At 50.4% G+C, this 14,772-nt stretch overlaps 1 protein-coding gene across 2 annotated transcripts; it reads left to right on the top strand.

The window, feature by feature from the left end:
• The first annotated feature begins 238 nt into the window (after positions 1-238).
• Positions 239-4,168, top strand: LOC129546739 (phospholipase A2 inhibitor and Ly6/PLAUR domain-containing protein-like). Of its 2 annotated transcripts, none has more exons than XM_055412013.2 (5): positions 239-342; positions 1,637-1,753; positions 3,143-3,295; positions 3,681-3,824; positions 4,020-4,168. In XM_055412013.2, the coding sequence occupies exons 1-5, from the start codon at positions 273-275 to the stop codon at positions 4,166-4,168; spliced, it is 633 nt and encodes a 210-aa protein (XP_055267988.2). In that variant the 5' UTR covers positions 239-272. The 2 variants fall into 2 exon arrangements, with proteins under 2 accessions (XP_055267988.2, XP_088686826.1); XM_088830700.1 differs by having other exon boundaries at positions 273-342; positions 4,023-4,168.
• The last annotated feature ends 10,604 nt before the right edge of the window (positions 4,169-14,772 follow it).

The raw sequence follows: 14,772 nt of genomic DNA, 5'->3' as shown, positions 1-14,772 counted from the left end.
GGGTGAGAGCCGGGGCGGTGGGACCTGATGGAAGAGAGGGTAGGAAGGCCAGCCGCCTGGGGCTGCATGGAGGAGGGGCCTGGGCATAAGATGCCTCTGCTCCTTGTGGACTCTGGTTCTGTCTCCCCCACTCAGAGCTGCAGAGACCTACCCCCAGGTCTTACATCATCATTTCTTAGCCTACAGGCAAGGTAGGTCTAGACCTGCCCTTTCTCAGCTTCCTATAAGAACAGCTGAGGACCTGGGCCTGCAGGGTCACTCATCCATCCATCATGAAGCCTTCCATGAAACCCGAGACCTTCCTGCTGGCCTCTGCCCTGCTCTGCACCCTCCTGGGTCTGGGTAAGTGACTAGGGCTCTGGACTCTTGGGACCCTCAAAACAAGGACTATGAGAGAACATTCTGCCAGGTCCTGGAGGGAGAAGGGAAAGAGGAGGTGTCCTGGGAATTGAAATTCATGGAGAAGGCAGAGGGTAAAGGAGAGAAAGCCTGGGTCCCCAAGGGAGGAAGAGCTAAAAAGCATGTGGTTTTAAATCTCTGAGAAAGGAGGGGTTTAGATGGGTTCTGTTCCCTGTGTCCTAGGCAGTGTCTCAAAATAAGACACCTGAATTCTAGAAAATCAGATGAGACTATGAGTAGTATTTTTCATTAGTATGAAAAAAAATGAGGCAAGGGTGAAAGATTTACTTTCTCCCAGGACTCAAAGTAGTTCAGGTCCCCGGTGTCCTCCTCCCTTAGATGTAGGAGTTGAGGCAGCTCCACTTTTCCCAGGACCCAGATGCCTTGTGTCTTTGCCTCCAGCTGCCTTTTCTCTCAGGACCAAGGAGTCCAGGCCCTTATCCCCTTAGTCCTTGATATTTCTTCTTGAGCTGGGATGTAGATCTCTCAGGGACCCCTGCCTGAGCTCCCACCGCCTACCAGACTTAGACAGCCTGGTATCCACAACGAAGGTGATCCCCCTTCTGAGAACCAGGTGGACCTGAAGGTTCACAAAAGCCCATGAAGGACTTTCCCAGTGGTTCAGTGCAGAATCTGCCTATCAAAATGGGGGACCTGAGTGCAATCCCTGGCCCAGGAAGCTTCCACATGCATTGGGGCAACTAAGACCCTTCACCCCAACTGCTGAGCACATGCACTAGAGCCTGTGCTCTGCAACCGGAGAAACCAGCACCAATGAGAAACCCACAACGGCAACTAGGGTGTCACGTCTACTCACTGCATCCAGAGAAAACCAACAGGAAGCAGGAACCCAGCACAGTCAACAATTGAAAAAAGAAAAACATTTAAAAATAAATTTTAAATCCATGGATAGCTTCAACAAGACCACTCAGGGTGCCCAAGCTTTATCATGGGGTCTAGCATCCAAAGTGCCCAGCCTTGTAATTAGATAAACTTGCTCCCTGATCGGAGTTGCTTTCAGCCCTGCCCCAGAAAGCAGCTTTGCTCACAGCACCGTGGCATCCCTACCGAGCTTCAGACAGATCCCTGTTCAGCGGCCAGTGTCCCGCCCATGAATAGCCAGGGAGACACCAGCCCTTCTTCCCTCAGACCCCCCAACCCCATCCCCATCTGGATTTGGGAGTCATGGCCCACAGACTATGGCACCTTTCAGCAGAGCCCCATTCTCTAACTGCAGGGTACCCACTAAGCTGTGAGGTGTGTGTCAGTGATGGTCCCAATTGCAGTGGAAAACTGCAGACTTGTGCCCCGGATGAAGACTCCTGCATAGTTGTCGTGACCGAGACCAACAGAAGTAAGAGGGCAGGGGCTGGTATCAGATCCTGGGGAGGTGGGGTGTGCCTTCTCGGTGGCAGATACTGCCATGCACTGGGAGGAACCTTTGCGTGATGATGATGTCAGGAAAGGGAAAGGCGATCTCGAGGTGGGTGGTGAACAGAGAATCCGGTGGAATGACAGAAACCACTGTTGCCCAGGATTTCTGCAGATGAGACTCCAAAGAGAGGATGGGGAAGTGCAGATACAGGCTTTCTCACCAAAGAAGGAATGAGGAAAGCCAAGGACATGGGGGAAGAGTGACATCCAGAGAAGGGGGAAATCTAAGACGTGAAAGGTGAAGGGGTGGGTGTACAGCAGACTTGGGTGAGTTGCAAAGAATGTGGTCAGGTGGATTCTCTGGGGCAGCGAGGGGTCTCCCAGAGATGCGGGCTGAAAGTGACTGTTCCTGACAAGAGAAAGAGGGAGATACTGGGGCTGGTTGAGTTGGGTGTGAGCTCGGTTGTGTCTGACTCTTTGTGACCCCATGGAGTGTAATCCGCCAATCTCCTCTGTCCTTGGGATTTTCCAGGCAAGAATACTGGAGAGGCTTGCCATTTCCTCCTCCAGGGGATCTTCCCCACCCGGAGATGGAACCCACGTTCTTGCATCTCCTACATTGGCAGGGGGGTTGTTTACCACTGCACCACCTGGGAAGTCCCAATATTGTCGTAGAGAGGGAGACCTATAAGGACAGGTGATCCCTGGGTGCAGTCCATGACGTCGCAAAGAATCAGGCACACCAGAGCACCCACACACCCAAGCATGAGGGGTAAGAGCAGAAACCCCTGGCCTGTCTTTGGTGGGGAAGGGGAAGGCCAGGGAGACTGGAAGAGACCACTTCAGGTAAGACCTGTAAATAGCCAAGGAGGACAGCAAGAGATCATAGGTAGGAAGTCTGGGGAGAGACCCTGGGAAATCTGGAAGCCTACCTTAGATGGAGAAGGAAATGGGTGTCACAGAGGGTGGGCATGGCAGCCGCATTCCAGCATTTGTTGGAAGGCATTCCAGGGGTCAGGGGAAGGCTGAAGACTGGAAGAGACCGTTCACACTTGCATGGGGGTAGTCACAGGTGGTCTGGAAAGACCACTTCAGGTGCGACCTCTTCAGGATGGCAGTGGGGTGGCCCTGGGGCTGAAAGGGCCATCCTGGAGAGTCCAGCACAGCCTGGGAGCAGAGGGAGGATGGTTGCATACGTAATGAACCATTCAGACCATGCCCCAGGCAGAAAAAGGGTGTGAATTTGGGGAGCTGGAAGAGACCTCTCTAGGTAGCAGTGGGCTGGGGCAACTATAAGGTGGGGGACACACCCCAGGGCAAGGGTCCAGACCAGGGGCCACTGAGTCCCCTGCCCACGGCCATCCTGCAGAGGGCTCCTTGACGGTGACCAGCTACAAGGGCTGTGCGAAATCCAGCGAGTGTGGCTCAGGATTCTTTGGCATCACCTCGAACCCTGAGAACTACATGGGCTCCAAGAGGCGCTGCTGCCAGAAGGATGGCTGCAACCAGGACCCCCTGCCCGGTAAGCCCCAGCCGAGCCCCACGCGGGAGTCCCTCCCTGCCCGCCCCTCCCCCGCCAGAGCCGCTGTGCGCAGCTGCCACTGAGATGCGCTGTAGCTGGGGCGAGCTCTTCCTTGCGCTCAGCCTCGGTTTCTTCTCCTGTAAACCGCAGTATCCAGGGACTTCCCTGGTGGTCCACTGTCTAAGTCTCCATGTCCCTATGCGGGGGTTGGATCCCTGGTCAGGGAACTAGATTCCATGGGCCGCAATTAAGATCCAATGCAGTCAAATAAACATTGTTTTCTGAAAATGCAGTGTCCGTTAGCAACTGCTGTCCCCTGAGTAGTTGTGAGGCTGGGAAAGGGACTAACGTCTCCGATTCCCGTACCCTCCACCCTGCTCTTCAGCGTTCGTGAGAAACCATACAGAGAATGGCCTTCGGTGTCCTTCCTGCATCGCTGCCTTTACGGAGACATGCACCCCGACTGAGGAGGTGCTCTGCGTTGGCGAGGAAACCCGCTGTGTCGCCGTGTCTGGCATCGTGCAGCCTGGTAAGGGGCACCTGGAATTCGGGAGGCGAGCACAGGGGCTCCAGAGAGTCCCAGAACTGGAGCCTCATTCTTCCAGATTCTAAGGGAGAGAGTGGCTCCAGAGATCTGGGGGAGAAGGTGGCTGGGGCCTATGACCCCTGCATTGACCCAGGGGAGGCACTGGCGATCCTGACTGTAGTCTGAAATCCCCTCCAGCAGGTGACAAGTTTGCTGCCCGGGGCTGTGGTACGGAGACCGCCTGCCACACGAAGCCTGGGACCCTGGTGCCCTCAGGCACTCGTTTGTTCACCATCAAGAAGGCCGGCTGTCTCCCAAGCCCCCAGGCTTCTGGCAAGGCTGAGTGAAGAACTGAGGCCTGTGTGGTGTTTGGTCTCCATTCGTTCTCAGCTACGGTTCTAGAAATTTCTACGGTTCCCATGTGTCTATAAATTAAACAAGTTAACAGAACAATCCTGAGTCTTTGTGATGTGATGTATTTCTGGAAGATGGGATGCAAAAAGCAGGGGTCTGAACCTTTGGAAACCCTCTCTTTGGAAGAAAGAAAGGGAACATGCTACCTTTTCTTAAGCTATTCCTTCCTGCCCGGTCCCCGTGCTAAGTGTTTTCCATGTGGTACCTCATTTCATAATCACAACTCTTGGAAGTTGAAAGTATTGCCCACATTATACAGAGGAACACACTGAGGCACAGATTGTATTCTGTGTATTCTCCAGTATTCTGGCCTGGAGAATTCCACAAACGGTCAATGGGGTTGCAAAGAATCAGACACAAATGAGTGACTTCCATTTTCACTGATGCTGGGAAAGAGTGAAGGCAAAAGGAGAACAGGGTAGCAGAGGGTGAGATTTTTAGATGGCATCGTGGACTCACTGACTCAATGGACATGCGTTTGAGCCAACTCCAGGAGCCAGTGAAGGACAGGGAAGCCTGGCGTGCTGCGGTCCACGGGGTCGCAGAGAATCGGACAAGACTAAGGTATTGAACAACAACAAATTGGTATTATGAGACACACAATATAAAAGTACGTGGGTAAGGATCCACCTGCCAGTGCAGGGCTCTCAGTTTCCATCCCAGGTCTGGGAAGATTCCACATGCCTCAGGGCAGCTGAGCCGGGCACAACTGCTGACTCCTGGCACCAAAAGCCTGTGCTCCGCAGTAAGCACCGCCTTCCTAGTGAGAAGCCCGCACCCCGCAAGGAGAGTGAACTCCACCTGCCGACACCAGAGAGGGCGCACGCATGGCAGGGATGGCCTGCTGCAGTCACACCTGGCACAGAAATTGTCATAATAATAATTTTAAAAAGCTAAAGAGAATGGGAGACTACTCACATAGGAGTTTCCAGACTGTACAAACATAAAGCCCTGAGCAGACCATTCTGCTTTTCCAGGTAGATAAGACAGGAATAATAAAGATCCACATACCAGATTAGATACAGTTTCAGCCAAAAATGCATTGACTCTTCTCATAATTAAAAGCTGGAATTTTGATCTGAATCTGTTTGCCAAGAAGTTGTTTTCTTTTTTTAACTGCCCCAAAGACAGTTGATTTTATGTAAAATTTTAATCAAGGAGGCCATTAGACTGGGTGACTCTAAAGCCTAAGCTAGCTTCAGTAAACCAATCAAAATTTAAGCCAGAGTTGATGAACTCACATCTAAGAAAATGAAATCAACTAATGGTGAACATCAAGTCCCTCGATTTTCCCAAATAAGAAAATCATTTCAGCTCCAGGGAGGTGGGGTGGACTGGGACACTGGGCTGACATCCATATACCCCTGATACTCTGTACAGCAGAGACGGCTGATGGGAACCTGCTGTGCAGCACAGGGGTCACTGCACTCAGGGCTCAGTGGGGACCTAAATGGGGAGGACTCCAGCAGTGAGGGGTATGTGCATACACACAGGTGATTCACTTTGCTGCTCAGTGGAACTAACACAATATTGGAAAGCAACTATACCCCAATGAAATTGATGACTCTAAAAGGTTTAAGCTCAAGCCAATCAAACAATTGCTCTGCTTCCATGTCTTCTCTCTCAAAACCTCTGTCCTAGCCTACCCACAAAGCACCTCTAATCATTTTTCAGTTTTGGCTGTCTGATTTGAATTGTCTGCTTAAATGAACTTTTCAATCTATAACGTGCTGCAGTTTACTGTTTTACAACAGATAGGACCTTTATTTTATTACTATTATCATTCTTTTTGGTCACACTGCACCGTTTGTGGGATTTCAGTTCCCCAACCATGGACTCATTGAATCTGGGCCCTGGCAATGAGAGTGGCGTCCTAACCACTGCACCGCCAGGGAATTCCCTAGCACCTTTAGAATAAGAATGTGCATTCAAGGAAAACCTCCTTGGTTAGAATGTAATTAATAAGGTGGAAAAAACGCTGGTTCAAATTGAACGCCTGTCAGTTAAAAGACTAGTGGGACTTCCCTGGTGGTACAGTGGCTAGGACTCCGCACTTCCAATGTAGGGGGCCCGGCTCCGATCCCTGGTCAGTGAACCAGATCCCGCTGCCATGAGCAGCTGCAACGAAGACCTGGCCCAGAGAAATAAATAAATGAAGACTGGCAATATGAAGTAACAGTGAAGGTGTGAAGCTCACATCCTGCCGAGGAAATGGAAAGTGGAACACCCACTTTGGAAACCAGTCCATTTTAATAGAACAAATCTGCCTGCATGCTAAGTCACTTCAGTTGTGTTTGACTCTTTGTGACCCTATGGATTGTAGCCCACCAGGCTTCTCTGACCATGGGGCTCTCTAGGCAAGAATACTGGAGTGGGTTGCCATGCCCTCCTCCAGGACATCTGCCCAATCCCGGGATTGAACCCACTTCTCCTGTGTCTCCTGCATTGCAGGCAGATTCTTTACCACTGAGCCAACAGGCAAGTCCTAGGTCTAATCGAAGACCCTGCAGTTCAACTCTTTTAGATAGTTACCCCTAAGAGAGCTCCATACAGAGCCTGCTACAAGAAGGTTCACAGCAGCTGTGCTCATACTAGTCAAAAAGTGGTGGGGAGTTCCCTGGCGGTGTAGTGTTGAGGGCTTTTCACTTTGACTGCTGGGCTCTGGGTTCAATCCCTGCTTGGAGAACTAAGATCCTGAAAGCCGCGAGGTGTGGACAAAAACCACCGCCACAAAGTGGCACCAGTCCAGAGGCCCGTCAACAAGAGAGCGGATGAACAAGCTGAGATCCACGCTTCCGTGAAACTTCTCAGCAGGAAGGTGGAGCAGACCGCTAACATACACACAACATGTTAGACCCCATATTCCTGGCTCCTCAAGACTCTGCTGGACGGGCTTCTAACCTGGCACCACAAGCTCTCCTTGATGGCGCTATGGCAAACTGTGTATCTGTCACCCCTGCCTGCAATCACATAGGACTCTGTGGACGCTCCCTGAAGGTCGGGGCCTGGTTTGGTTTTGTTCACTACTGATTCGTGAGCTTGAGCCCAGCTCTCCTCCACACTAGCTATAGCACCTTGTCAGCTCAGCTTTTGGAAGCTCAGATTCCTCATCTGTAAATTGGGGATGACCACCCTATGTAGGATTTATGTACATAAATACCACGGCCACAGGGCACAGCTCATAGTGGGCACCCTGTCACTGCCAGTCAGGATGTGGTTGCTCAATGACTGTGCTGAAAGAAGAAAAGAGCCAGACTCCCCTGATGGCAAGGTGGGTTAGAATGTACCTGCCAGTGCAGGGGACAGGGGTTTGATCCCTGGTCTGGGAAGATTCCACATGCTACAGAGCAACTCAGCCCATGAGCCAAAACTATTGCACTTGTTCCCTAGAGCCCTTGAGCTGCGACGGCTGAGTGCACATGCCATAACCACTGAAGACCACGTTCCATGCCTGCAGCGAGAAGCCCACGGCCTGCAACGAGAGAGCAGCCCCCACGCCCTGCAATGAGAGAGCAGCCCCCACGCCCTGCAACTAGAGAAAGCCAATGTAAGAGCAATGAAGATCCAGCACAGACAAATGTAAGTGAAGAGATGACTGCAGCAAGGCTTCTGCCAAAGCCTCTGCATTCTGTCTGACAGAAAGGCACAGCAGGCCACATGGGGGTGGAAGGCAGTTACAGGGGCTGAAGCGCTCTGGGGCCATTTTTTTGAAATTTATTTATTTGGCTTCCTTGGATCTCAGTTGAAACACTTGGGATATTTGTTGCAGGATCTTTCATTTGGGTGACTGGGCTTAGTAGCTTCCGGGCATGTGGGATCTTAGTTCCCTGACCAGGGACCACACCTATATCCCCTGCATTGCAAGAAGGATTCTTAACCACTGGAGCACCTGGAAAATTCCCTAGGACTCTTTTATTTGGCTCACAGAATGACAAGTGACTATGACCCCCAAAGGTTCCTAGTCCCCAACCCCACACATCCAGGCACATCCGATGGCCCGATCTGCAATGTCACCTGCCAGCCGCGAAGTGGCCTGGAGACACTGCTGGCACATTGCTACAGACTGGAACTGTCTGGACAGCAGAGGTAGGAGCCTGGGCTTGTGGGGAGGCCAGCCTGCCTTCAAATCGAGCCCTGCCACTGCAAGCTGTGCAGCCCTGGATGACATAAAACCTCTTTGAGCCACAGTTTCCTCATGAGGGAAGGGGGGCTCCCCACTTCTGAAAGGAGCTGACGGGACACAGAATGCCAACCATTGCCATGCACAGCCACTGTGGTGGCACCTAAGTGTAATCCGCATGGCAGACCTGTGATACCTGTAAGACCTCCGACTCCTCTGGGAGCCAGAACTATTTTTACCTCCATTTCCCACACGAGCCATCGAGACAGGAAGCTGCTGTGTAACTTCCCAGAGGTCACGAGGTTGGGCTAAAGCCAGTGTCAGCTGGGCTGCGTTCCCTTCTAGACGTTCTGGGGGAGAATCGTTTCCTGGTCTGTCTCCAACTTCTAAAGCCCCCTTCCCTCCTCGGTGGTGGCCCCTTCCTCCATCTCCAGAGCCAGCAGTGACATCACTCCAGCCTCTGCTTCCATCCCCACAGCTCCTCTGACTGGTTCTCCTGTCTCCCTCCTTCCCAGATAAGGACGCGTGTGATGACATTGCCTCCCCCCAAATCATCCAGGCCCATCTCCCCACCTCGAGATCCTTACAGGGACTTCCCTGGTGGTGCAGTGGCTAAGACTCTGCCATCCCAATGGAGGCAGTCTGAGTTCAATCCAAGCAGGTTTTAGAAAAGGCAGAGGCACCAGAGATCAAATTGCCAACATCCGCTGGATCATGAAAAAGCAAGAGAGTTCCAGAAAAACATCTATTTCTGCTTCATTGACTATGCCAAAGCCTTTGACTGTGTGGATCACAAGAAACTGGAAAATTCTGAAAGAGATGGGAATACCAGACCACCTGACCTGCCTCTTGAGAAACCTGTATGAAGGTCAGGAAGCAACAGTTAGAACTGGACATGAAACAACAGACTGGTTCCAAATAGGAAAAGGAGTACGTCAAGGTTGTATATTGTCACCCTGCTTATTTAACTTATATACAGAGTACATCATGAGGAACGCTGGGCTGGAAGAAGCACAAGCTGGAATCAAGATTGCTGGGAGAAATATCAATAACCTCAGATAGGCAGATGACACCACCCTTATGGCAGAAAGTGAAGAGGAACTCAAAAGCCTCTTGATGAAAGTGAAAGAGGAGAGTGAAAAGGTTGGCTTGAAGCTCAACATTCAGAAAACGAAGGTCATGGCATCTGGTCCCATCACTTCACGGCAAATAGATGGGGAAACAGTGTAAACAGTGTCAGACTGTATTTTTTGGGGCTGATCACAGCCAAATATCACAGCAGATGCTGATTGCAGCCAGGAAATTAAAAGACACTTACTCCTTGGAAGGAAAGTTATGACCAACCTAGATAGCATATTAAAAAGCAGAGACATTACTTTGCCAACAAAGGTCCGTCTAGTCAAGGCTATGGTTTTTCCCGTGGTCATGTATGGATGTGAGAGTTGGACTCTGAAGAAAGCTGATCGCCGAAGAATTGATGCTTTTGAACTGTGGTGTTGGAGAAGACTCTTGAGAGTCCCTTGGACTGCAAGGAGATCCAACCAGTCCATTCTAAAGGAGATCAATCCTGGGTGTTCATTGGAAGGACTGATGCTAAAGCTGAAACTCCAATACTTTGGCCACCTCATGTGTCGAGTTGACTCACTGGAAAAGACTCTGATGCTAGGAAGGATTGGGGGTGGGGGGAGACGGGGACGACAGAGAATGAGTTGGCTGGATGGCAACACCGACTCGATGGACATGAGTTTGAGTGAACTCCGGGAGTTTGTGATGGACAGGGAGGCCTGGCGTGCTGTGATTCATGGGGTCGCAAAGAGTCGGACACGACTGAGCAACTGAACTGAACTGAACTGAGTTCGATCCCTGGCTGGGGAACTAGATCCCACAATTTGCAGCTAAGAGTCTGCACTCAAGAACAAAAGATCCTGCATACCATCACTAAGACTCATTGTGGCAAAATACATAAATAAAAATAAATAAGTATTTTTAAAAAGTCCTCAAAAGTCCCTTTCTCCATGTAAAGGACACATGTACAGGTTCTGGGGATGCGGACAACCTTTGTGTGTGTGTGTGTATGTGGTGGTGGCTCAGTTGTGTCCAACTGTTTGCGACCCCATGGACTGTAGTCCACCAGCCTCCTCTGTCCATGGGATTTCTGAGGCAAGACTACTGGATGGCTTGCCATGTCCTCCTCCAGGTGATCTTCCCGACCCAGAGATCGAATCCACTGTCTCCTGCACTGGTATGTGGATTCCTTACTTTTGAGCCACCAGGGAAGCCTGTGACACCTTTCAGTTCAGTTCAGTTGCTCAGTCATCCGACTCTGCGACCCCATGAATCACAGCATGCCAGGCCTCCTTGTCCATCACCAACTCCCGGAGTTCACTCAAACTCACCTCCATCGAGTCGGTGATGCCTTCCAGTCATCTCATTCTCTGTCGTCCCCTTCTCCTCCTGCCCCCAATCCCTCCCAGCATCAGAGTCTTTTCCAGTGAGTCAACTCGTCACATGAGGTGGCCAAAGTATTGGAGTTTCAGCTTTAGCATCAGTCCTTCCAATGAACACCCAGGATTGATCTCCTTTAGAATGGACTGGTTGGATCTCCTTGCAGTCCAAGGGACTCTCAAGAGTCTTCTCCAGCACCACAATTCAAAAGCATCAATTCTTCGGCGATCAGCTTTCTTCAGAGTCCAACTCTCACATCCATACATGACCACTGGGAAAACCATAGCCTTGACTAGACGGACCTTTGTTGGCAAAGTAATGTCTCTGCTTTTTAATATGCTATCTAGGTTGCTCATAACTTTCCTTCCAAGGAGCAAGAGTCTTTTAATTTCATGGCTGCAATCAGCATCCGCAGTGATTTTGGAGCCCCAAAAAATAAAGTCTGGCAGCCCGCCCCGGGGGTGGGGGCCGCTGAGCGCCACCCCACGGCCGGCCCGAGAGCCCCGGCCGGCCCGCTCCCCGCCCCGCGCCCCGCTCGCCTCCCGCCCGCCCCCGCCACCGCTCCGCGCCCCCCTCCGCCTTGCCTTCCGCCATTGCCCCGGATTAATTAAGTAGGCAGCGGCAGGAGGCTGCGTGCTGGCCGCGGGCCGGGGGCCGGGGCCGGGGCGCCGCTGGCAGGAGCGCTTGAGGATCCTCCAAGCAACTCGTTCATCCACCCAGCAAGTATTATGAACTGCCTGCTGTGGTTCTGGGGGACAGCCATGGGAAAACCAAAAATCCCCTCCTCGGGACTTCCCCGGCAGTCCAGTGACTAAGACTCCATGCTCCCAAGGCAGGGGACCCAGGTTCGATCCCTGGTCAGGAAACTAGATCTCACGTGCCACATCTAAAGACCCTGACTGCTTCAACTAAACAGATCCTCCATGCCTCAGCAAACATCCCACATGCCAGAACTAAGACCTGTGCAGCCAAATATTAAAAAAAAATAAATCCCCCCCCCCAAAAAAAAAGTCTGACACTGTTTCTACTGTTTCCCCATCTATTTCGCATGATGTGATGGGACCAGATGCCATGATCTTCGTTTTCTGAATGTTGAGCTTCAAGCCAACCTTTTCACTCTCCTCTTTCACTTTCATCAAGAGGCTTTTGAGTTCCTCTTCACTTAGGGGCCCATTATTCTGTCTGCCATGCTTAGCAGGTTCTTCCTCAGTCAGGCATCACTCAGTCCTCATGACCACACTGGGAGGAAGGCTCAGTAACTTTCCCCGCTTTACAGATGGGGAAACTAAGGCCAAGACAGGAAAATCAATGGCTCGCACGTCACATACAGCTAATGACTGGCAGAGAAGTTCAGACCCAACTGCCTGAGTACAAGCCAACACTGCTTTCTAACTCCACAATTTCAATCCTTTGGTAAAATGTCAACATCGTGGAACTTTCCCGGTGGTACAGTGCTTAGGACTCCGAGCTCCCACTGCAGGGGCCCAGGTTGAGTCCCTGGATAGGGTACTAAGATCTCACTGCTACGTGGCATGGCCTAAAAAAAACAAGACTCAACACCTCCGCCTCTCCCACATTATTAAGCAAGGGGGCCTTCATCCGGCAGGACGTATACATTTATATTTTATTGACTGTTTCTTATTTCCCATATGGGCTCCCTTGTCTTCCTTTTTGATAAATAGAAAATTTCTGATTAAAAACATGGAAACAACCCAAATGTCCATATGAATGAATACATATTGTATGATATTTATACTACCAAGGAACAGTGAAAGTGTTGGTTGCTCAGGCTGTCCAACTCTTTGTGACCCCATGGACTGTAGCCAACCAGGCTCCTCTGTCCATGGAATTCTCCCAACAACACTGCTGGAGTGGGTTGCCATTCCATTCTCCAGGGGATCTTCCAGATCTAGGGACAGAACCCAGGTCTCCCCCACTGCAGGCAGATCCTTCCCCATCTGAGCCAATGGAACAGTATTCAGCTGTAAAAAGGAATGAAAGACTGATTCAAGTTTCAATGTGGAGGAACCCTGAAAACCCGAGGCTCAGTGAAAGGAGCCAGACACAAGAGGCGACATATTGTATGATCTTGAGTGAAGTCGCTCAGGCATATCCAACTCTTGGAGTGGGTTGCTGTTTCCTTCTCCAGGGGATCTTCCTGACCCAGCAATCGAACCCAGGTCTCCTGCATTGCAGGCCAATGCTTTACCCTCTGAACCACCAGGGTAGCCCCTGTATGATCTTATGTCCAGGAGTGACAAATTCGTAGAGACAAAAAAGTACATCAGTGGTACATATACACACTAGTATATAAAATAGACAATCAAAAGGAACTACTGTCTAGCACAGGGAACTTGTTAGGGTCCACAAGGGGCTCAGAGTGTGTTACTTACAAATGTCCCATTGTGGTGACCTGACAGACAAGGGATGAAGTCACAGCGGCCACACTGCCCAGGCAGCATCCTGCTTTTCCCCTGCTGGTGCCAGTTTCTCAAGACTCGCTGACTCCCTGACCATGAGACCCCTCCGACTACAGGATCACAAGACTCCAGCTGCAGGTTAAAGATAAACTAAGACACCCCCCACTTCAGGGCACAATTTCCCAACAACAGGGTGTAAGAAGTGTTGGCTGTAAAGGGAGAGCACTGGTTTCTCTCTAAAGCCAGTCATTTTCTCTCTTCCTATAATAAATCTTTCTCTTCCTGAATGCCCAGCTCACTCTCTTTTTCTCTGTGGCCGCCTTACAAACTATACTCAATATTTTGTAATAACCTATTTGGGAAGAGAATCTGAAAAAGAATACACATAAACACATATAAGGTATACATAAATGAATCACTGCTGTACACTTGAAATGAACAAAACATTGTTGAATCAACTCTTCTCCAACATAAAGTAAAAATTAAAGGGACTTCCCTGGCAAAGAGTTGGACACGACTGAGCAACTGAACTGAACTGAACTGGCGGTCCAGCAGTTAAAACTCTGAGCTTCCACTGGGGTGGGCACGGGTTCGATCCCTGGTCAGGCAACTAAGATCCTACATGCCTTGCAATGTAGCCAAAAAATTAAAATAATACAAAAAGGTTCCACATCCATGAAAGGCAATGATATGAATCATTTGAAAGAATAAGGTAGACCCTGATGCCATAACAATAGACCTCTAAGATAAGGTTACTTGGAAAAAAGCAAGGGAGAGGACCATGTACATACAACATACTTTTAAAAGTGGGGAAGGGGTGAATATATATGCCTCCATGTGGACAGAGTGACTTGAGGAACCACCGAGAACCTGCTCACAGTGACGGCCACTGTGAAGACCTGGGTAGCAGGAAAGGGAGGAGAAGGGCAGGAGGTGACTGAAGCAGGTGGCCTGTGATGAGGACATCCTTTTCAGTGTAAACTCTCCCTTTTGTGCCTTTCTGAGTTAAGCCCTGAATGCGAATAACACCCATTTGAAAAGTAAAGCTAATAAAACCACAGTACTTATCTCTGACAATGGAATCCTATGCAGAAAAGAGAATGAAACCTCTAGAGCCACACCCAGCAAGGAAGATGAAACTAACAGAATGAACCTAACACACAATGCTGGCAAAGAACAGACCAGCCAGGGGAGAAAGGGCTATATGCCCACCAGATACTGGGTGACTCCATTTACATACAGGCAAAGTTAATCAGAGCTGTTAAAAATCGGGGTCACGGTTACCCTTGTGGGGGGCAGTGACAGGAAGGAGCTCAAGGAGACGTGGGTGCGGGAGGCGTGTTCTGTTCCTTGATCTGGTGCAGAGGACAGGGACTGTGCTTGTGTGGATTCACTGGACTGTGTGCCTGCTGTCCACACGTGTCATGTGAGAAGCAGGAAAGAAATTTAAAACACCACGATGGGAAAAAGGGTGATGAAAAAACACTGAAATACAGAAATGGAACATCTTCACTTGCTACTGAACAATTCCTCTCAGAATGTACCTCCAGCA

Source organism: Moschus berezovskii, chromosome 22 (genome assembly GCF_049115385.1).
Source record: "Moschus berezovskii isolate FMDL1 chromosome 22, NW_MosBer_1.0, whole genome shotgun sequence".
Classification (NCBI taxonomy): Eukaryota; Metazoa; Chordata; class Mammalia; order Artiodactyla; family Moschidae; genus Moschus; species Moschus berezovskii.
The sequence above is the reverse complement of the archived record's forward strand: the minus strand, read 5'-3'. Positions and strand labels throughout refer to the sequence as shown.